The sequence below is a fragment of the Halichoerus grypus genome, chromosome 9 (genome assembly GCF_964656455.1).
Source record: "Halichoerus grypus chromosome 9, mHalGry1.hap1.1, whole genome shotgun sequence".
Classification (NCBI taxonomy): domain Eukaryota; kingdom Metazoa; phylum Chordata; class Mammalia; order Carnivora; family Phocidae; genus Halichoerus; species Halichoerus grypus.
The window spans coordinates 80,195,605-80,219,162 of record NC_135720.1 but is presented as its reverse complement, the minus strand read 5'-3'; the positions used below and the strand labels follow the sequence as shown (position 1 = coordinate 80,219,162).

General features: G+C 33.1%; 1 protein-coding gene and 1 non-coding gene across 8 annotated transcripts in view; both read left to right on the top strand.

The window, feature by feature from the left end:
* The window catches only part of SENP6 (SUMO specific peptidase 6), a 115,286-nt gene that overhangs the window by 27,592 nt on the left and 64,136 nt on the right, over positions 1–23,558 (top strand). For 3 of the 7 annotated variants that reach the window (XM_036094087.2, XM_036094081.2, XM_036094077.2), the window contains exons 4-6: positions 10,232–10,374; positions 11,464–11,568; positions 16,018–16,038. In XM_036094087.2, the coding sequence (XP_035949980.1) occupies positions 10,232–10,374; positions 11,464–11,568; positions 16,018–16,038 (269 nt within the window). Of the gene's footprint in view, positions 1–10,231; positions 10,375–11,463; positions 11,569–14,321; positions 14,499–16,017; positions 16,039–23,558 lie in introns of those variants that run through there. The other 4 variants (XM_036094083.2, XM_036094079.2, XM_036094078.2 and 1 more) reach the window with 3 other exon arrangements.
* LOC118536871 (U6 spliceosomal RNA) lies at positions 22,417–22,518 on the top strand. The gene has a single exon (XR_004917864.1). It is a non-coding gene; the product is annotated as a U6 spliceosomal RNA (small nuclear RNA).

Genomic DNA, 23,558 nt, shown 5'->3' with positions numbered 1-23,558 from the left:
ATTAATAGCATACTGTACATGATTTTTAATCTTTTTAAAATTAATGTATCTTAGAGACCATCCATAAGAGTCCATTAAAAGCACCCTTATTCTTTTACCTTGTTCTCTTTCACTACTAATAAACTACCTTTTTTTAAAAAATTACATGATTTAGCCTTTCATTGTTCTTTTCTTTCATTTTTAATAGAATATACAACCCTTCTCAGAGAAATTATCCACACTGTTTGGTACCTTGATTGTTTTACTTAACAGTATGGTCTGTGGATCACTCCACTAGCAAAGTACTTAGAAATCTTTATTATCTCCTTTATTGTTACATAGTACTCCAGTGACTGGATGAACAGTAGATATTTAGTTGGTTCCCTAGTGATGAGCAGAGGTCTTTCCCAGTCTTTGTTATTGTAAGCAGTGCTTTAATAAAGCCTTATGCTAAATAAATAAAAAAGCCTCATGCTTATGTTTTTTCATACTTTACAGTATATTTGTGGAATAGATTCCTAGAATTGCAGTTGCCGTTTCAGAGGGTAAATTTACATGTAATTTTGCTAGTTATTGCTAAATGCCTCATTCATAGGAATTAGCATTTGCCATTCCCACTAATAGTATATGAGAGTTCCTGTTTCTTTGTAATCTTGGGAAGTATGTGGTCAGACTTTAATTTTTACCTATCTGACATAGCACCCTCTTCACATATTTCCTATACTTACAGTTGAATAATACTTTAGGGTCTTCTAATTCCTCTCCCCCCCATCTTTGTGGAGGGGGGGTTTCTTCCACAACATCTCTATTTTGTTGTAACTAAGGGAATTTGTAGAATTTGAAGTTTTTCTCTTAGTGCTTTAAAGTTTTCATTTATAAAGTTACATTGAAAAACTATAAGGTTTTTCATATTGCAGTTTTCTTTAGCTTTTATTTTAACATCTTGATTGCTTAGAGTGCTGTTTAGGTGTTCTTCAAGCGGACAGAAATATAGTGTACTTTGCAGGGAAAAATAAAAGGCATTTTTATTTACTAACTTCTCTGACATTGGTTTTCAATTTATGTGGTTTTTTTTCTTGAAGATGCCCTTAAATTAAAAAAATATATATGCCTTATACATTTTTAAGGATGTAAGTGTTGATATTTTAAAATAAAACTTAAATGATATTTATGTCTATCTAGTGATCTCTAAAGATAATTCAGTTTGATACTCAGCATCATCTGTTTTAAAAATACATGTACCATCTCCTCTCTGACATTTGGAAATTTTATATTGTGCCTGTTTCTCCTTAAATTCATATTTCTGTTCAATTTTCCCATAGAATTTTAATTTCATATATGTATTTTTTGTATATGTATTTTAACTTCATATGATGTCTTTTTATGCAATTGAAAGTCTTTTAATTACTCTGTCACACTAATAGATACACATTTATTGAAATTTAACATTAAATAACTGTCACTACAAGGTTCTAAGTTTTTCTTTTACTGGATTGAGTTATTCTTATAATTAAACATTTAATCCAAAAATATGTTACAGATATTTGTAGTTATTAAACTTATTATGTAAAATTATATTGGAAATGTATTTCTTAAAATGGGTGGTGCTGATGTTTTCCTTCTTTATTCATTTGGTTCACATATCCATGAACAAATATTATTTATTGCTAGAATAAAACTTTCAGTAGCAGTTCTTTTTTTAAGATTTATTTATTTTAGAGAGAGTGTGCATGTGCGAGCAAGCATGGGCGGCTGGCAAAGGGAGAGTCTTATGCAGACTCCTTGCAGAGCCCGGGGCTTGATCTCACAACCCTGAGATCATGACCTAAGCCAAAACCAAGAGTTGGACGCTTGACCAGCTGTACCACTCAGGCACCTGGCAGTTTTCTTTTTAAACTTTTTTTTATAAATGCTGAGAAATCTTGGTCATATAATAAATAGATAAGGATAAAGTTTTGCTATAGCATTATCCTTCAGTTCTTTCCTTTTGAATTAAATGCCAAAAATCACATAGCAATACAATATTTAAAAGTTAAAAATAATTTGTGATCCAGTCATTAGAGTCATTGCCCTTCTGAATTGGGGGAAAGGATATTAAAAAGGCTTTATCAGACTTAATAATTATACTTGCTACTTTTAGATTCCTTTTTTTTAACTAGATACTCTGAGAAATAATTTAAAAAATTGAAATCTTGTTAACTGCAGGATGCCTTTGATAATACGATATTTTTTTGTGAAATATTTTATAGTTTTTGTTTTGTGTATTTTTTTTAAATGTTGGAACTGCATATTTTGTTCATTTGTTCTATGGAAAATATCTATATATAATTTATTTGACAAGGCCAGTCCATATAGTCCTGCCAGTCAATTAAATTAGATACTATTTATCTGTAAGTGTCTGTTTTCATTTTTCACTTCAAGTAAACATGTGAATTTGTATCTTCATGACAACCATTTCATTTCACTTCAGAATTCTAAGGTAGAAAAAGACAGCCTTGGTTTTGACCTGAGTTTGTTACTTGGTTGTAATAAGGCACAGCAGATTTCAGTCTTGTTTTAAAAACTTAGGCTTTCTTTGAGTTCTTCTACTTGATTTTCTCCTTGGGGCAGTGCTTTTCTTGATTATAATTGGAATAGAATATACAAAGCCAGTAAGTGCAAATTTTTATCACTTTTGCTTTCGACTTTGCAGTTTAATTAAGGAAATCTAATAACCTTGGTCTAGAATATCCAGTTTCTATCCCATAGTTAGAAATATGTGTATTTTAACAGAAATATTTATAAAACAGGGAAAGATATGAAGACTACTACTATTTTTTGTGTTAGAAGAGATTCCAGTATTTCCAGTTGTTCCTTTTAGGAGGTTTTTAGATTCTAATGCAATAGGTGAGAATTATGTCTTTCTTTTGTAGAACAGATAAAGGTCTATTGGGACAGGAGATATTGTATGATGCCTTTTCTACAGATGGGTTTTAAAGTAAATGAATTTTAAGAAAGTGTAAAAATGGAGATTGAGGATTTAGGAATTGATTTGCTTAAAACTGTCCATGCCTAGGGTCGCCTGAGTGGCTCAGTTGGTTAAGCGACTGCCTTCGGCACAGGTCATGATCCCAGGGTCCTGGGACCAAGCCCCGCATTGGGCTCCCTGCTCAGGGGGGAGACTGCTTCTCCCTCTCCCTCTGCCTGCCACTCCCCCTGCTTGTGCTCTCTCTCTCTCTCTCTCTCTCTCTCTCTGTGTTAAATAAATAAATAAAATCTTAAAAAACAAAACAAAACTGTTTGCTTCTGCATTTCATTGTGCCTCTTTAGGTAAAGGATACATGTCTTTCATTAGTTCTGGAAAAATTTTCATCATTTTATTTGTGGATATTACCTTTCCACATTATTCCTTCTGGAATTTTTATTAGAATTAATAATAATATCATCATTTTTTTCATGACCTTTAACCTGTATTTTATATACAAAAGGAAAAAAGGGGGGGGTGCCTAGGTGGCTCAGTTGTTGAGTGTTTGCCTTCAGTTCGGGTCATGATCCCGGAGTCCCGGGATCAAGTCCCACATCGGGCTCCCTGCTCGGTGGGGAGTCTGCTTCTCCCTCTGACCCTCACCCCACTTGTGCTCTCTCTCTTAAATAAATAAAAAATCTTAAAAAAAAAAAAAAAAGGATAAAGGGCAAAGAACAAAATCATCCCTATACCATATTCTAGGTAATTCCTCAGCTCTGTCTTCTAATTCACTAAGTTTTAACTTTTATCTTTGTCTAATCTGCTATTTAATATTTCTGTTGCCTTCATCTTTTTTTCTTTCTAAAAAAATTTTAATTATTTTTTTAAATAGGCTCCACACCCAGCCTGGAGTCCAACATGGGGCTTAAACTCATGACTCTGAGATTAAGACCTGAGCGGAGATCAAGAGTCAGACACTTAACTGACTGAGCCACCCAGGTGCCCTTTAAAAAAAAAAAAAAAAAGGCATTTATCATTTGTAGAACTTCTATGGGTTCTCTTTCAAAATTTTGTTTTTTCCCTAGTGTCTAGTTCTTAGTGTTTCAATATCCATTTTATTTTTAAGAATTTAAATGTCTTTAATGTACATTTTACGTGTCTATTTTTTTTTTAAAGATTTTATTTATTTATTTGACAGAGAGAGACAGTGAGAGAGGGAACACAAGCAGGGGGAGTGGGAGAGGGAGAAGCAGGCCTGCTGCTGAGCAGGGAGCCCGATGGGGGCTCGAACCTGGGACCCTGGGATCATGACCTGAGCTGAAGGCAGACGCTTAATGTACATGTCTAATTATTTAATAGATTCTTTTTTTAATAGATTCTTTTAGGTTATCTTATTATCTGAAGTTCTTAGGTGCTAATTTCCTGAATACTTTTTCCTTAGTTAAATTGACTTATTTGATGTGTGATAAGTTTGGATGGATGATAACCACATAATTTTTACACATTTCACAGTCCCTGTGAAATATTTATTCATGTAGCAAATATGTATCAATCACAGTGTTCCACATGTTAGTGAGCAAAATAGACAAGTTTCTTTTTCCTTTGGAGCTAAAATTCTAGTAACTGACTATACTTGTTACTTAATGAGTAATGTTATAATACAAAGTTGGCAAACTAAGGCTCATAGGCCAAATCTGGCCTACAACCTATGGCCTAAGAACCATTTTTAAATGGTTTCCCCCAAAGTCAAAAGAATGCTATTTTATTACATGTGAATATTACATGAAATTCAAATTTATGTTCATAAATAAAATTTTATTGGAAAACAGCTGTGTTCATTTGTTCATGTATTGTCTATTACTGCTTTCATGCCATAACACAGATTTGAATTATTTGGACAGAGTTGAGTAGTTTCAATAAAGATTGTATGGCCCATAAAGTACTTGTTATGTGTCCCTTTATAAAAAAGTTTTGCTGATCCCTATCCCATTGTTTTTACCTTTATTGCATAAAGGTATTCTATGTAGATTGATATCCAGTTAAGAGAAACAGCTTTTTTGGATGGGTGATATATTAGAGTAGTTAGAGAGTATCACATTCTAGACCTGCTAATATCCACTTTATAGGATGGTTGTAAGAATTTTGAGACAATGTAACTTATATAGTGCATGGCACTAGTAAATTTTCCATAAATAGCTAAGGCCTATGTTTATAGTTGGTTTTGTAATCCTGATTGTTTTATGCTAATCCATCTGTCCACAGTAGTTCTCCTGATCTTATGCTTGCATTAGCTAGAGAACAGTCTTAGGCTACTAAAGAGGGGAGCAAACAGAAAGGATAATTAAAGTTTTTCAGGAACCTCCAGACTGAATATATCATCTTAAACTTTAGTAGTAGTAGTTCTCTAATCTGTGAGATAGTCATCCATAAATGAATGGCTTGATTTTTTTTTTATTTATCTTATTCCCCCAGTAATTTGATGTAGATTAGCAAGTTAAGAGCACAAATAAAATGAGAGAAAATAAAAATTATTAGGCAGAGAGAAGTAGATGTACTAGAGATTTAAAATAATTTATATGTTGTATTTTAATTCAGCAGTTATTTTTAAGTTTTCTGGAAGGTAGAATTATGTCCTATAGGTTTACGCTTGTGTGAAGAGAATCTTTACAACTTTATATCCTATGAGTCTCCTGTGGAATAAATTCTTCCCTACCCCCCACCCCCGGAACTACCTTCTAAGTGTAACAGATGGTAGGGAACTTTTTCTAAGGTAATTTGATGGTACAGTAAAAGGTTTTCATGAGATACAGTCATCTTTGACAAAGCTGGAAGTACTGGTTTTCTGTTGCCAGCTGAAGTGTATGTAGTTTTTAATTGTAACCTATAGGCAACAGAATTGAGAAATTATAAGAATTTAGTTATATAGATCCTCTTCCTTTAATGGTGGGCTTTGGGTTGTCTGTTGCTGTGCCCTAATGCTTTCTCAAAAAAGTTTTGAAAATGTATGAGCATTTAATCAGAAATATGGTTGAGTTAGCTGAGTTGTGTGCCTGCATATTAGGTGTGATAATTTTGGCTTAAACAATTCTTAACAGGAAAGATTAACTTTCTATATTAATATAAAGGAATATTTAGCACAGTTCTTTTGATTTTGAGATATTTTGTATCCTAATGATGAATTCTTTTTGGATAACACTGTTTTTGGTTTTTGTTGTTGTTGTTAAGCATCTGTATTTATATTTCTCTAAACAACACTATAAAAATTCCTCATGCAGTATAGTATGGGAAAGCATAGGCTTTGGAATCAGACCAGTCTTTAAGTGTTTAAATCCATTTAGCTAGTTTGGACAAGTTACTTGGCTTTTTAAGTTCAATAAACTTTGTAACAGAGGGATAGAATTTCAATAAAGTTTAAATGACGTACAGTGGAGATACTTTGTTGAGAAAAGAGAACTGAAGTGGGAAATTTGAATGTATTAATCCTTTCACTCAGTAGCAGCAAGTAATTGGCCTGATGTTTTAGGTGTGGTTGCTGAATCCGAATCTAAAGAACTACTGAAATGTCTAAAATATAGAGATTGAATATAAAGTAACTAACATAATGCCTATTCACAATAAGAATTCACTAAATATTAGTTTTTGTAATTGCCTAGATAGGAATGAAATTATATGATCAGTCTTTAATGGAAACTTTTCTTCTGAGATTCTTTTTTTATTTTAATGTTAAATACTTTATTACAGCATGTGCAAAGATTGAGGGTTTATATTGAAATATAAATATTATATTTGAGAGGCTAGTTGGAATTTTCTGGCCCAGTCAAGTCCTCTACACCATGTAGCTCATACATACTTCCATAAAGTATATCCCTAAGTTCATCCTCTCACACAAAAGTTTAAAGCTACAACCATCTAATGTAATGCTGTTCTCCCCAGCTTGTGCCAAGTTCTCTCTGTCATCTAGCCTATGTCATCTGAGATCAATTTATGATCTCATTTTGTCGTGTGGAACTCACACTCTCAGTTTGTTCTCTGTAGCTAAGAGTCTCTTATGGTTTACCTCCCTCTCTGTTTTTATCTTATTTTATTTTTCCTTCCCTTCTCCTATGTTCATCTGTTTTGTTTCTTAAATCCCACATATGAGTGAAATCATAAGGTATTTGTCTTTCTCTGACTAATTTTGCTTAGCATTATGCTCTCTAGCTCCATCCACATCTTGCAAATGGCAAGATTTCATTCTTTTTTTATGGCTGAGGAATATTACATTGTGTGTGTGTACATATATATATATGTATACATATATATGGTATATATACCACATCTTCTTTATCTATTCATCAGTCAATGGACATTTGGGCTCTTTCCATAACTATTGTTGATAGTGCTGCTATAAACATTGAGGTGCATGTGCCCCTTCAAATCAGCGTTTTTGTATCCTTTGGATAAATACCTAGTAGTGCAATTGCTGGGTCATAGGGTAGTTCTATTTTTAACTTTTTGAGTAAGCTCCTAACTGTTCTCCAGAGTGTTGCACCAGTTTGCATTCCCACCAACAGTGCACGAGGGTGCCCCTTTCTCTGCATCCTTGCCAACATCTGTTGTTCCCTGAGTTGTTAATTTTAGCTATTCTGACAGGTGCAAGGTGGCATCTCATTGTGGGTTTGATTTTTACTTCCCTGATGATGAGTGATACTGACCATTTTTTCATGCTTCTGAGATTAACAGGATATGTATCAAAATCACCCAGAGCAGTGGCTCTTCCATGTTAGTGTACATCAGAATCACCTGGAAGGTTTGATAACAAGATTGCTGGACCCCACTTTCAGAGTTTCTGATTTAGGAGATCTGGAATGGGGCCAGCTAATTTGCATTTTAAGGTGTTCTTTAAATACTGGTCCAGCAAACCACACTTTGACAACCATTCATTGATTAGGGCATTTTTTAAAAAAAATAACATGGAAGTAGATCTAGGTCACCATGACTGAATATTCAGGCCTAATTTTTATCAGCTGAATGCATCTTGATGACCAGTTGTTTATGATAAAATAATTTATGGGATTTCTTTTTTTTTTAATTAATTTAATTGAGTGGGGGGTCAGAGGGAGAGAATCTCAAGCAGACTCCCTGCTGAGCATGGAGCCCGACATGGGGCTCGATCTCACCACCCATGAGGTGATGACCTGAGCCAAAATCACAAGTTGGACGCTTAACCAGCTGAGCCAACCCTGGTGCCCCAATTTATGAGCTTTCTAAGAGAAGATATCTGTATTTCTAATTGAGTGGGAACTATTGCTTACTGAATTCCTACCTATCTGCCCGTTCCAGGGCTTGGCAATTTGTGTATATTTTTGTTAATGCATGAAATACCCCATGATTACAAGGAAAGTTACTTGGCTAGAAAGACAAGTCTGTTTGATTCCTAAATTGTTATCTTTCCACAATAATGCTTTATTTCCTGTGGAAAAGGGTCCCCAAATGCAAAATTGATTGTATTCTCCTACTAACAGAAATGAAAGAGTGTAATAATTCTAGTATCTTTATCCCCTGTGGTTTTTTTCTGTTGTTTCTCTTGGTTTTGATCACATTGTCTAATTTCTTTGAACTTGCTATGAATGGTAAATATTGCATATGAAAAGTCATAGAGATAATTTGAGGCCTAGAAAATTATCTGTTTCTGGAGGGAACTAGGAGCATTAGCAATCTCAGCCTCAGATCACCTTAAATCAGTGATTCTCCAGGCATGGTCTCTGATTGGCAGTATCAGCATCACTTGGGGACTTGCTAGAAATGCAGATTATTAGGATCACCCCAGACCTAATGAATAAGAATAAACTGTAAAAGATTGGACATAGCAAGTTAACAAACAATTTAGGTAATTCTGATTTACAATAAAAATTTGAGAACTGCCTTAATTGAACTGAAGGTTGAGATGATTAGAAGCTAGATTTCAATCTGTACGAAGGCTGTTATTCATAGGCTGTAATTCTGATCCAAATTTTGAGGGGTTTATGAGGCCCTTCGTATATGGTGGATCTTCATCTCTACTTTTTGTCTCTAGCTCTCTGTTGGAAGTTCAGCTTAGCTTCTCAGGTACATCTTCTGGAATCAATAGATACCTCAGGAGAAAATACAAATCTGGGCTTAGATCTCTGAGTTTCTTGTTCCTATCTTAATTCTTAATTATTCACTGCCTTTGGAGCCCTCAGATGTCTCAAACATACATATTTTTTTAATTTGTATTTTGTCCAGCTTTTATCTAGTTGTTTTCAGGGAGTAGAAGGAAATTGATCTGCATTACTTAATCTGCCTCAAACAAGTGGAGGAGTTTGAAGCCCATGGCTGTAAAAAGATTAGGAAGTAAAGAAATGTCTCAAGGAGGAGAAATGATAAGCAGAGTGTCAAAAATCGGTCTTTTTTGGAATTTAGTAGTGTAGTTATGCCTAAAAATAAGAATGGTGTTGGCACAATGAACTCTGTACTCAGGAGAGCTTTTTTTGTGGGAGGTATTTTTTTAGGGAACTGTTAGGTTTCTATAGAGATCAATTTGGGGGAAAAAGCCATGTCCCTATCTTCTTAACTATATAAGTGAGTGAGAAAATATTTATTGTTTCAAAATAAAGTAGATAAGAATGATTTTTAAAGTGTTGTTTTGGGTAAATTATCACTAAGAACTGAAGATTTTTTTTCTCAATGAGTCTGAAAGCAGCTTTTAAATGTCTGGTGCAATGAATGTAATAAAAGTTGGTTTCTTTGTTGAAAAGAGCTTCCTGAGAAATGCCCATCCTATTGTCATACTGTGATCCTCCCAAAGTGATTGTTATTGATGTCTTTATATGATCATTTGCAACTATGAAAGTATTAAGACATTTCAGTTTCTGTGTTTGTATAAAAACCTTGATGTTAAGGCCAAACCACTTGTACAAGTTGAAATGGTAACTTAACGCCATATTTGACTGTACTTGGCCTACAGATAGCGGTAACGGGAAATATTTTTTTTTTACTCAAGAAAGAGCCATTTTAAGATACTCTACCCTCATGTCTTCTATTTTCTCTTTTAATTATCTCAAGTACCTTTGGAGACTTTTAAATGAAAAGGAAATAATATCGTAAACATCCGTGTTCCTACATATTTGTGTTATCCTTAGGAAAAAAAAGTATTATGGTTGAATTATTCTTAAATTCATGCCACTGTCATCCCTCTCTCCCATCTTCAGTAGCTGATAAAATTTTTATAGCTTTTTTAATAAGTGGGTTTTCAAACAATCATTATAATGTTTATTGACTCTTCAATGTTTATGGATCTTTTTACAGTTAAATCGTCAATCTGAAATTGTTTCTACCAGTTCTGGTGATCCCTGGAAGACATGTGCAAGACGAAGCAAGGCTGAAAGTTTAAAACCTTTAAAAGGCAACCCAATTGGACTTAACATGTTAAGCAACAATAAGAAATTGAGGTATAGGCACCTCACTACACATTCCTACAGAAAAGATAAAAGGGTTTAACACCAAAAATTAACTACCTTTGTAGCCAATTGACCCAACCTGTACCTTATCTTTTCATTTTATTAGCAGTGCCAAGAGGTAGAGTTGTTCCATGTGTGGATTCTTTGCTTTGAATCTTGGGATTAGGGTTGATTGCAATGGTTTCTTATTCTGAATAAAAATATTACAAGAAAAGTTTCAGTAGACTAGGATTTCATAAGATGAACTTGCTCTCATATAGTTAGTAAAATCTTGGTCATAATGTTAGAAGTAGAAGGCACTGGAGGCTAGAGTGCTCCTGTCTCCTTTAGGGGATACTTATTCAGGATTGTCTCAATAAGGGACTTTTTTTTCTTTCTTTCTTTTTTTTTTAAGATATCTTATTCCTCTCCTAGATACAACCCACCTTTCCTTTGTGGTACTCATAGGGAACCACTGTTACTGATATGATTGGGCTCTTACACCTCTCAAAAATAGGGTTGAAAATCACTGTTTCATATCCATTTTGTCAATTTATAGATAGAAAACTGAGGTACATAAAGGCTAAGTAACTTTGAAGTCAGTGGCAGAATCAGAAGTAGAATTTGGGACTCCTGACTTTTTTTTTTTTTTTTTTTTACAATAATACATTTGATTTTGATTTTGATTTTGGCATATAAGAAAACTTTGTAATACTCATGGTTTAAAAGCTTTTGATATGGATAGTCCCTAATAGAGAAGAAGAAAAGAAAATATATCTGAACTAATTTATAAGATACCTTATAGTGCAAAACATACATTTAGGATTCCTGCTTTCTATTCCAGTGTTCTTCTACTCTGTATATTTCGTGAATTGTATTGGAAACATTTCAGAGACAAATTCAGGAAGTAGAAAACTCCCTAGTGGACAATTGAACGTGGTCAATTGGGTTGGGTTGATGTATAAATATATATAAATATATATTTTTTTTAGTGTGAAGGTTTTGTGTATGTGTGTATGTTCAGATTTGAAAGGATATATTTTGCATATGTGTATGTAATTTTCCTCTGTTCAAATTATTCTTTGTCTCTTGTATCTGCAGTGAAAATGCACAAAATGCATCATTATGTTCTGGAACTGTAGTTCATGGTAGACGTTTTCAACATGCTAATGCACAGATATCACTAGTAAAAACAGCAGCCCAAAGGTAAGGATTTGAATTGCCTTTGTTTAGTGTGTGTGTGTATATATATATATGCATATCATCCTTTTTAATTGTTTTGCACCGTTTTTTTTTTCTTTAAACAGTTTTTTCACTTTGTGGAACTTTACCGTGTTTCTCTTGTTTGTAACGAGATATTCCTGTCTCTGAAATAATTCATGTCTTAGAATTTTATTATTTTATATCTGCTTTTGAATAAATCACATTCTATAAGTAGAGACTTAAATAAAAGCCTTTTTATTGCATTATATTCCAGTTAAATTAATCTGATTTTACAATATTGACCTAAAACATTTGACAAGAAACCTTCAGCTGGTAGTTTAGCTCTGATGAGTAAAACTATAGTTATTAGCTTACTTTCTTCTTAAGATTTATTGGATTTCAGAGTACCAAAATAAATCACATTAGTTTTAGCTGAGAAAATTTTGTGTTTTAGTAGATTTGGATGTTCTCATTGATCATCAAAGTAATACTTGAACCTTGAAATAATGAAAGTAACAGTGGGGAAAGCTTAGTGTTTTAAGTGTGTGTTTTTCATGACCATTTTTGAATGGTTATGAAATTTCAGTTGAATTTCAGTTCTGAGTCCATTTTAATTGACTAAGAAATCATAGGATCCAACAATAAAATAAATATGAATAGTTGTGTAAAATGTTTTTATAAATAGTAAAATTTAAAGATTTGGTATATATGCTAAATGCTGCTCTTCATTTTTTTAAAAATGTCGATCTAGATTGTTGCTCATTCAGAAAATGGCCTGACTCTTAGAAACCCTTGCTATATTTGCTGTGTATGTAGATTTGCTATAGCATAGATTTTTAACTTAAAAACCTTAAATCTTTCTCATACTTTAGGATAAGATCTTTCTTTTGCTTAAATATATTACCATAGATAAAACATTGTAAAATTAGATATTTGAGAAATACAACTAAAAAGACAGAAAGAGAACTTATTGCACGTACCAAAAAAAAATTGGCTTCTCTTACTGTAAAGTACACAAATCAAGTCTAGCCAACATATGGCACAAACATGAGAATAAATAATAAAAGGAGAGTAATCAGTGGGGAGGCAAAAAGAAGAGACACGGTGTTTTTCACATACTGATCACATTGATAGAATCCATTGCTGACAAAGATTTGTCTTTCTGATATTCTGAAAATGTGGTCCATGTTGAAATACTCATTTATGGTTTATGATCAAGTGATATATTCTACAACCAAAATTATTATTGCTTTTGAACTTATTTATTAGTTTGGAATTATTTGCAGTGTGTCCTGTTCTCCCCATCCTCCTTTCATCATTGGTAATATTAAAAAACTGATTTCAAAAAAAAAAAAAAACTGATTTCAGTCTGGAAATGGGTTTGTGTTTTGTTTTATTCTAGGTCTTTGCACTTATTATACCTTGCATATGTATTATTGCTATCTGCATAAAAGATTAGATTCTGTTAAGAGGAAATGGCATTTACTAGTAAAATATTTCTCAAAACAAAACAAAACAAAACAAAACCCTGAATTAGTTTATATTTAGAGAAACACTCCTGAGTGAAAATACCTGACAAGAACAACTAGGGGCAGTAAGGAAAACTGAAAAGTCATGTTAGCAGATTCTATTTATGTTTGTCTCTTAAATTCATAGAATAAACATTTCTTATTCTTGCTACGGTGTGTCATTAAAAAGATTTTGACATTCAAAAACAATTCATTGAGAGTTTTTCTAATTTTCTTCCTTCAAAATCATTGAGTGATTTTATGCTACATGCCAGGCATAGATGAGGTACAGCATAGTCAAAGGTGAATATGACAAAGTCCCTGCTTTCAAGCTCAGGTTTGATTAGGGTAGAAGACAGAAAGATGAGTAAACAAATAATTACATGGTAAGCGCAGTGTAGTAGACACAGTTTGCATAGTGCTATTTACAGAGAAGGGAGCTGTGAAGAATTCACAAAGGAAGTATTAAAGAAGCTTTTGCATGTACTCCATGCAGTGGGAATCACATCTTCAAAGGCATGAAGAAAGCCTTCACCTAAGATGGTTACTACCAAATTTTTGGTTTTATTTTATTTTTTCTTTTTTTTAAGCCTTTGGTTTTAATTAGTGTAGTTTTGGCACAGTTGCCAGGGTTCAGATGAAGTGAGCACTCCAGTTTTTACTGGCTTCTACAACTCAACTCTTAATTTGAAATTAAAGGAAATGCCACAAGTTGGTAATTCACACACTCCTCTTGGAGAGAGTGGTATAACTTTTCTTTTAAAAATAAATCACACCTGTATTTTGAATAACTTGTAGTTCTTTATTAAGATATGGGAACAAGTACATCACACTTTTTTAATCTGAAGGGAATAAGTGAAGATTATTAAAGTATCTGATTAGATTAGCTACTATTTGGGAGAACATTACGATTTCAATCTATTTTCTTACTGCTACTACAAATATTAATATAAATCATATTTAAAAGATAGGTTGTTTACGTACTAATAGTGATGGAGGAGGATAGTCTTAGTATGGAAAAATGAAATGTAGAAATTAAAAAATCTATATAACTCTATATCATCTCCACCCCTAACTTCAATGAGACTTGCTAAAAGAGCACATTTACTGGTTTATGTTTTATTTACATTTTCACCTTTTTTTGTTTTTGTTTTTTATTAAGGATAGGTGAAAAGACTTGTAAGGACCGTAGGGGAAAATGAATGTCTACAAAAGCATATATAATCCATAAATGGGAAAATGGGCTCCTGGAATAAGCAAGATTTAATTATTAATGAAAAGCACCACTTTGAAAGAATTTTTGAAGTCTTAAATCAGGTCATGGATACCAGAATCAATCAATCTCTCTTTTTTCCTTCCTTTTTAAAAAAATTTTAAGAACACTAGTACAGCACTAGTACAAGAATGAAATAGTCCAACAAGAATGTAAGTTGACATTTTTACAAAGTCCTAATTACTAATAATGGCTTCCCTCTCCATTTTTTTAAAAGCTTTTTTTTTTAATATGTATGCTCCTCTAGGTCAGGGCTTGATAATAAACACATTGAAGAATCTTATAGAAGCACAGTGACTTATAAATTAGATATCATATCATAATAAATGCAGTTTCTAAAAGGATAAGAGAAATGAGCATGGGCATATATATATTTTTTTGTTTTGTGTTTTTTGTTTTCTTCCTAACACCCTTGGTTTATTGGAAAGAACCAAACCTGTTTCTTCTACTGCTACTCTGTCTTCTACCTCTTTCCTTTACTCTATACAGGTGAGTTTAAAAACACAAAAACAAGAGACTACTAAACTCTTCTCACTTCTTGGGGACAGCAGTGTAGAGCTAGAAATGGCTGTATTAGGTATTAATGCCTACCTTTTGGTTTTCATTTTACTTTTCCTGGAAATAGAGCTCTAGTAGAAATAAATATTTAAGATAAGTTGGACTGTATTTAAACTTTCATGTTTATATTTTGTTTTATTTACTTTAATAGGGGTGGTAATATTCCCTCACTTTTTTGTCATTTATCCAACATAAATTTATTTTATAGATTATCCTGTTTTTTTAATAGTAGAGGTAAAATTTCAAATATGTTATTCATGTAAGCTTATAATTCTTTACTATTGGAAAATTTTTAAAATAAGAGTTTCTTTTCAGTGTTGCTTATGTAAAACCACATAACCTCTTTTTTTTTTTTTTTTAATTTGCTAGGATTGATATTTTACTTGTTTGTTCCACGCTATAGGAATATTAGAGTTAATATGGGGACTCGGAATTTGTACACTATGTTTTTTTTTTTACAATTCTGAATATTTTGTTCATTTTATAATAAGAATTCTTGGATATGAATCTTATTCTAAATTGAAGATTTTTGTAATTTTACTCTTGAGTAATTGATACTGATAACTTTTTAGATTTTCCATGAGCTGTGGAGAAGGATGGACCTGTTATACATTGTTTCTTATTGGAGGCCATGATTTTAAATCCCAGGCCTTTCCTTGTGTCCAAAACCATATGCTGCTGTATTTAATCTATGGCGTAAATGCAAAAGTTTCAACCTTAATTATCACACCTGGTAACAGAATTGGAACCACTAAAAATTTTATGACTTTCAGGAAATTGTTCTTTGAAGACTATTTACATAACTACTCTAAAATAACATATCCTCAAATGGTTGATGATTAAATAAAGCTCTTTCAAGAATCTTTCATCTCTTTGTACATCCTTTTTTCTTAAATATGTTTAGATATAAATTATTTTCTGTATTAACAAAAATTGAAAAACAGTTTACATATCTGACAAGGTTCAAAACTTAGTATATAATATATATATTGTGTTTAAAACGAATTAATCACCTTAGAGTTTTGCCTTATTGACCACAGTTACTAAAACTACAATGATATATCAAAAATGAGGTCTTGCCTCTTACATTTTTTTTCTTTTTCATGTTTTAAGCAGTCTGGACCAAAAGGAAAGGTAAGCTTAATATTGATGAAATTAGAGCATGGATATAACAGTAAGATACCAAGATTATTTTTATGCTTTGAAAAATATCCATTGAATTAGAGTTCATCATAAAGCTTATTAATTATTTTAATGAAAGGAAACATTAATGGCAGAACATGATATTTGACTTATGGGGACTGTTTTACCATAATTCTCAATATGGTTATATATTTATGCTGACATGACTGCTTTCCTTTTAAAAGTAGAATATTTTAATGCCTTAGTAGTAAAGTTGTTTTCAGCTAATAGCATTAAAATCTTTCTTGTTATATTTTACTGATAATACTTTTGTTTTTATACTTTAGTAGATAGAGTTGAAGGGGAAAATGGAATTAGAATACCTAAAGCTTGGAGTTAAAATTCTAAAAATCAGTGTATTCCTATTCTGACCCAAAACAGGGAATTTATGATCACTGTTTGTTCCCTTTGTAATAACATTGGTAGACACGTCCTTTAGCAGAAGTGTTGAATGATGTAAATAATTTTTTAAGAATGCACATTTCTTTGAGTAGTGAAATGATTGTAATTGTTTTAAAGCACATGTTTGTAAGAATAGCTTCTCAGTGTATTATATAGAATTTTTTGTGCATATACATCTTTTTTCTTTTATGAGAATCTCAAAAGCCTTTTATGAACCTCCCCACAAAAAACAGGTTAACAGCCCTTGTATTAAACCAATACTTACATGTAATTGGTGAAGGTCAAAAGAAGGGACATATAATTTTGTTTAATTATATAATTTTAACTCTATAATTTTTTTAAAGGGTAGAAAAATCAAAGAGGACAACTTGTAATATTTTATAAAATGCTGTATATTCCATCTTCCTTAAGGTTCCTTAAGGTTCGGAAATATAAAGATGATCCTGTCAGCAAATTTTTTAGGCATATTTTATAATTCTGAAAATGGGTTGTGCAGATATTTTACTATCTCCTGGGAAGGAAAAAGTATTTTCCCATTGTGTCTGTTTTTCTCTTTGAGTAAAGCATTATTTTCTGTCAGATATAGATGAGTCATTTTATCTTTAAAATTTTTAACTCATAAGTGATTACATGTTTTTTTGAAAACCGTTAATAAGATTTTTAAAATAAAATTCCGGGGCGCCTGGGTGGCTCAGTCGTTAAGCATCTGTCTGCCTTCGGCTCAGGGTCCTGGGTTCGAACCCCGCATCGGGCTCCCTGCTCTGCGGGAAGCCTGCCTCTCCCTCTCCTTGTGTTTCCTCTCTCGCGGTCTCTCTCTCTCTCTCTGTCAAATAAATAAAATCTTTAAAAAACAAAATTGCTGAAGAATGTACATTAAATAACTCTTCATGCAGTCATACACAAAACAGCTTCTTGTTTTATTAAATACTTTCCCTGTATACTATATCAGATAAAATGTAAGTACTTTTAATATTCTCAGATTAATGTTAAAGGTCTTAGATTATTCAGTTTTTCACAATAGCCTTGGAGGGTTTATACTGACTTCTGCACTGTTGGCTTATGCATATTTCTCTAGTGGAAATTTGTTCGTTGATAAATTCAGCAAATATTTCATGACTTTATGTGCCAGGCACTATTCTAGGAGCAGACAGAAATCCCTACCCTCTTGGAGCTTACATTCTTGTTGGAATAATACTGGAATAGAAGTCAGAAGATGTGGAATTGAGTAATCAGCAGTACCAGTAGGCACATAATTTACTGTAAATGGGAATGATAATATTTTCCCAATTGTAAAGGAGATTTGTGAGGAACAAGTGAGATAATTATTTAAAACTGAACTTATATACTATAAAATTTGAAATTTCTGTAATAGTAATAGATCTTGAAATTCTTTCAGCCTTTTATACTAAGATTACTGCCAGGGACTAGATATGAAGCAGCAACGGTTTGTAAAATACCTTGTAATGAATATACCTGAGTGCTTTATTCAGCAGTATAGTTATCTTGAGGTTGAATTTAGCCCATTAATCCTTTGGATCCTTATATAAAATTATTTTGTGTTTATCTTTGTTGGAGATGGATAAGGTGAGAAAAACTTTTGCATCAGTACATTTTACTTGGAATTCTTTTCATATGAGCCTTTTTGTCCCCTTCTTGTGAACATAAGTTACATCTTTTTTCTCATCTTAATGGAGAAGTAAAAGATCCTTTATCTTTATCCCTCAGCACATGAGAGACTATACATTTCTGAACTAAATGAATTATTTACAAGAGAATGTTTATCTAATAAAAACTAGGTAGTTGTGGAAGGTTAATCTTTTCCAGGTTTTTTCCTGCTTGTACACTGGGCACAATGGAGTTTAAAACCAAACTGGAATAAATAATAAATAGCAATATTAAGATCTAGAGCTTGCAAACTTCAAAAAATTGCTGCCATTTTTTGTTGTTGTTGTTGTAGGTGACTTTGACAATTTGAATGACTCAAGTTCTTTTCTGACTCATGAACAGATTGGTTGTGAAACACAGTGTATCTGGTAGTACCAGCAACCTAGAATATTTAACCTGGTATTAAAACTGTTCTTTTTTTCCTCCATAGATAAAGAATCCATTGACCCATTATGAAACTGAAGCACACAGTGATTTTCAAATTTAAATTTTTTTTAAAATTTAGAAAAGTATGTGTCTATTGTAGAGAATTTTGAAAACAACAGAGTACAAAGATGAATAGAATGCAATGCAAGAACGTAATGAAATACTAGGAATGTTTATATAAAGGGTGTGTTTGAAAAGACAAGTATAGAGATTTTATAATTTTCTAAAAGTTCTCAAAATAGAAAATTACAGTATTAGGATCCCAGTGCATTTTTTTCCAATATTTTTTCTGTACTTTTTAATATACCCAACACATGTGGAATCATAAAAATACAGCTGCATATTCTGCATTTTCACTTAACATTGCATCATAACATTTTACACTGTCATTAAGTTGACTTCTAAGAATGATTTTTAATGAATGCATAATAGGTTGTCCTGCAGATACACATAATTTATTTACCCATTAGCTCATTATTATATGTGATACATTCATGAACAACTTTGTGTATAAATTTCTAAATGAATCTCTTAAAATAAGCTCTGGTAAAGGATTGTTTGGACTAGGTCACAAATGTTTTTAATGCTCTTCATAAGTACTGCTAAATTGTTTTACAGAGAGGTGGTACCTATTTATAATAGTATTATAAATTGCTGTCTGAAGATAATCTGAAAATAAAATTATATTCAGATGATACTGTCTTTTTTGGAATTATGAGTCACCTAAAACCTTAGAAATAATAAAGTTGAGCAGCAGGATGATAGGCTACAAGACAAATAGTATTAATAATTGTTTCCTTCATTCACCTCTGATCATTTGGAGTGTATAATGCGAGACCAAAATTTTATTCAAAGCAGCAACTTAAATATCCAGCAATAAAGTTAATAATTTATAAACTTTTCTAAATGTATCTAAGACTTACTCTGAGGCCTATATTATATTTCTGGTTGGTTGTTACCATTGCTCCTTAAATTTAATGGAATTTTAGTCAAAATCTCAGTGACTTTGTTGTTATTTTAAGAAATTTGACCTTCGCTAGTTAATTTAGCAGAGTACAGCCATACTTGAGAACAGCAATAGACTTTTTTTTTTTTTTTAAAGAAGAATAGAGGAAGAGAAGAATGACTTGTCTTGCCACATAAAACATAGTGTAAAGGAAACAGTCATTTTCTAGGAAACCCTAGAAAAAGACTAGGAAGAAAGAGAGTAAACAGACTAGAGAGTCCCAGTATATCCCATTTCCAACCAAGATGTCCAGTCAATAAATATAAACAAGTTTGTAGTGTCTTTAAATGACTGAATTATGATATTTGTACCTTGACTGAAAAATTAGTATTTTAAGTTTCTGCATGGTAGCCAGTAGTGGTTCAGTTTTTGCCAACAATACTGTCTTTGTACAGCAATGTTTGTACAGTTATTTGACCTGATAAATGCACTTCTGATTGCATACTGCCTTTTAGATACACATGTTTATTCATTCTAAGTATTTTTCAAGTGCTTGCTATGTTCTAGGCATAAGGATACAGTGATGAACACAATAGACAAGATCCCTGCACTCCTGTGGTTTACATTTTGATGGGCAAAGACTGATAATGAACAAGTAAAACATGGAATAATAAGTTCTTTTTTTTAAAAAAAAAGATTTTATTTATTTGAGAGAGAGAGTGAGTGAATGAGCAAGCATGAGCATGGGGGAGAGGCAGAGGGAGAGGGAGAAGCAGACTCCCCACTGAGCAGGGAGCCCGATAAGGGACTCGATCCCAGGACTCTGGGATCATGACCTGAGCCAAAGACAGATGCTTAACTGACTGAGCCACCCAGACACTCTGAAATAATATCTATGTAAAGAAGCATAATTGGGTGATGTTAAAGAGTGACAGTATGGTTTCTTTAGATTGCATTTTCAGAGAAACTTTTTTTTTAATTTATTTTTTTTAAAGATTTTATTTATCAGGGTGCCTGGGTGGCTCAGTCGGTTAAGCGCCTGCCTTCAGCTCAGGTCATGATCTCAGGGTCCTGGGATCGAGCCCCACATTGGGATCCCTGCTTGGGGGTGGTGTGGGGAGTTGGCTTCTCCTCCCTCTGCCTGCCTCTCCCCCTGCTTGTGCATGCTCTCTCTCTCTCTTTCTCTGTCAAATAAGAAAAAAGATTTTATGTATCTATTTGATTGAGAGAGAGTGCATGCAGAGGGAGAAGCAGGCCCCCATGCTGAGCAGGGAGCCTGACGTGGGGCTCGATCCCAGGACCCCGGATCATAACCTGAGCCGAAGGCAGAGGCCTAACTGACTGAGCCACCCAGGCCCTCAGACAAACTTTTTACTACAAAGCTAACATTTAAACAAGGACTAAATGAACAGTCAGCCATGCCATCATCACATAGATGGCTTTTCCAGATAGGAAAGAGATGGTACTAAGATACTAATGCAAGAATGAGTTTAGCATGATCAGGGAATAGAAAGAAGGACCACAGTGGCTGGAGTTTGGGGAGCAAAGGAGAACATGTTACAAGGTGGATTTGGCAAGGTCAGCTAGGACCTAGATCTTAAAGGCTTTGTAAGATGACCTGAAGAGCTTCATTATATATCAGTGCACTCATTAGAAGCTTTCAGGGCATTTTAAGATAGGGAAGTGTTAATACCTGATAAATCTTGGAGAGTTTTTTAAAAAACAGTGTTTTGTATATGATTTATAATTTGGTGCAATAAAACCTTAAGTTCGTGGCATTCAATTAAGACTAAGCATGTTCCACTTTCCAAATATCGATGTGCCGCAAAGGTAAATCAATAATAGTCTGTGACTAAATATTCAAAACTATCTCAGCAAAATCTAGGAGTTGGGGAGGTAGAAAGGCAGAAATAAAAGGAATCTTAAGGCCTTTTTCTGGGAGGAGAATTGGAAAGGCAAGAAGTAATAGAATTTTAAAGACCTCATCTCATTGGGGATGCAATAGAACATCTTGAAGAAATGGTGGAATCTTGATAGTGTGTTAACAGAATATGTAATTGGAATAAAGGTTGAGAGAGGAAGGTAACTATTTGTTAAATTAGGGAAGGAAAACAAATGAATAATAATTGTGCAAACCAGTAAAAATAGGGGGAAAAGGACACTGAAATAATAGCAATATACACAACAGACAGTAAAGTAAGATGAAAGGAAAACATGAAGTCAGCTGTTACAGTAATTGTAATGAGGTTGAATATATTTAATAAAAGACAAATTGGTTGGATTAAACCCAGTTATACTATGTTGTTTATAAGAATCAGACATGAAGTAACATTCTGTAAGGTAAAGTTGTTTAGAATCACAAAAGATGCAAACAGAAAGCATGAGTATAATTTTAATAAAAAGATGGAATTATGGATTAGTACTAAATAGGAAAAAGGAGCATGTTTTGTAATGGGCATAGTCTGTAAAAGTATAACAACTAAATACATAAAATTTCCTTAAAATATTTAAAATGCAAGAAGTTCTTGGTTAGAGTACAGCTGTGGAAGATTTTAAATATATCTCTTGGAAGATTAGACTGATTTAGGAGTTTAACATGAGTTTGGAATAATGAATTTTAATATTTGAATATGAATACATTTATTTTATAGAAATACACATTTTTTAGATCAGTTAGAGCAATGGAAAAATTAATAAAATGATCTATCATTAAAATCCAGCAGAAACCAAGACAACAAAAACCCAGCACCCAGATCCTGGTTTCTAATACCACTCTCTAAGAAAAGCAACATGGAGAAATGACTGATTCTGGGTTTGGGTTAGGGAAAACACAAAATGAATGTGAAGTGTCTTAGTGTTAGAAACCAAGTACTCAAAAAACAAAAGAGTACTTGCTTCAGAAGCAGATACACTAAAATTGTAACATTACCGAGAAGATTTTCATGGCCCTTGTGTAAGGATTACAGGTAGATTATGAAGCATTCTGTATTTCTGTAAATTTTGCATTATATATTTTTTACCAGAATAAAGAAAAAAATGATGTCACATCAAGGGGACACAGGAACCAACTGAAAGCATTCCCAAAGACCAAAACTAAAACAATTGGGATTATAACCTAAAGTATGACTATCCATGTGTCATACTAATAAAAATGATTGAATAAATCATTTATTTACTCAGCTATCCTAGGGGTTTTCAAGCTACATAAAATGAAGGAAATGGACAGCTGTTTATTGAATTCTAAATAATTTGTATAGATAATTCACACTTAAGAAGGAAGTGGAGTTTAACTACCCCACCCCGTTTGTGGGCTGGACTGACTTGTTTATTTACAAATAGAGTGTAGAAAGGGAAAAATATTAACTCCAGAGTGGAGAAACCTGGTAAACACTACCTTAGTTAGCCAAATGATCAAGGTTAACATCACCAGTGAAATCATAATGATACTATGTACCTCTTGATATGATGTGATGAGAAGGGCACTTCAACTCTGTAATATCGTAACCCTCAATTTTTTTTTAAGATTTTATTTATTTGAGAGAGAGAGAGTGTGAGTGCCCATAAGCAGAGGGGAGAGGAAGAAGCAGACTCCCCGCTGAGCAGGGAGCCCTTTGCAGGGCTTGATCCCAGGACCCTGAGATCATTACCCCAACCCGAAGGCAGAAGCTTAACCGACTGAGCCACCCATGCGCCCCCCTTCCCCCAAATTTATAACCTTGGTCTAATCATGAGAAAAACATCAGAGTGACCCAGGTTTAGGGGCATTCTACAAAATAACTGCTGATTCTCTTCCAAAATGCCAAGGTCATGAAAGATCATGTAAGACTGGGAGACGGAGGAGGCTAAAGAGACAATACAACTAAATGCAGTGGATCCTGGATTGGATTCTGGAACAAAAAAAGGATATTAGTGGAATAGCTGGTGAAATTCAAATAAAGTTTGGCATTTACTTAATAGTAGTGTACCAATGTTTGTTTCTTTTTTGACAATATATGATACTGATGAAGGTGCTAACATTAGGAGAAACTAGGTG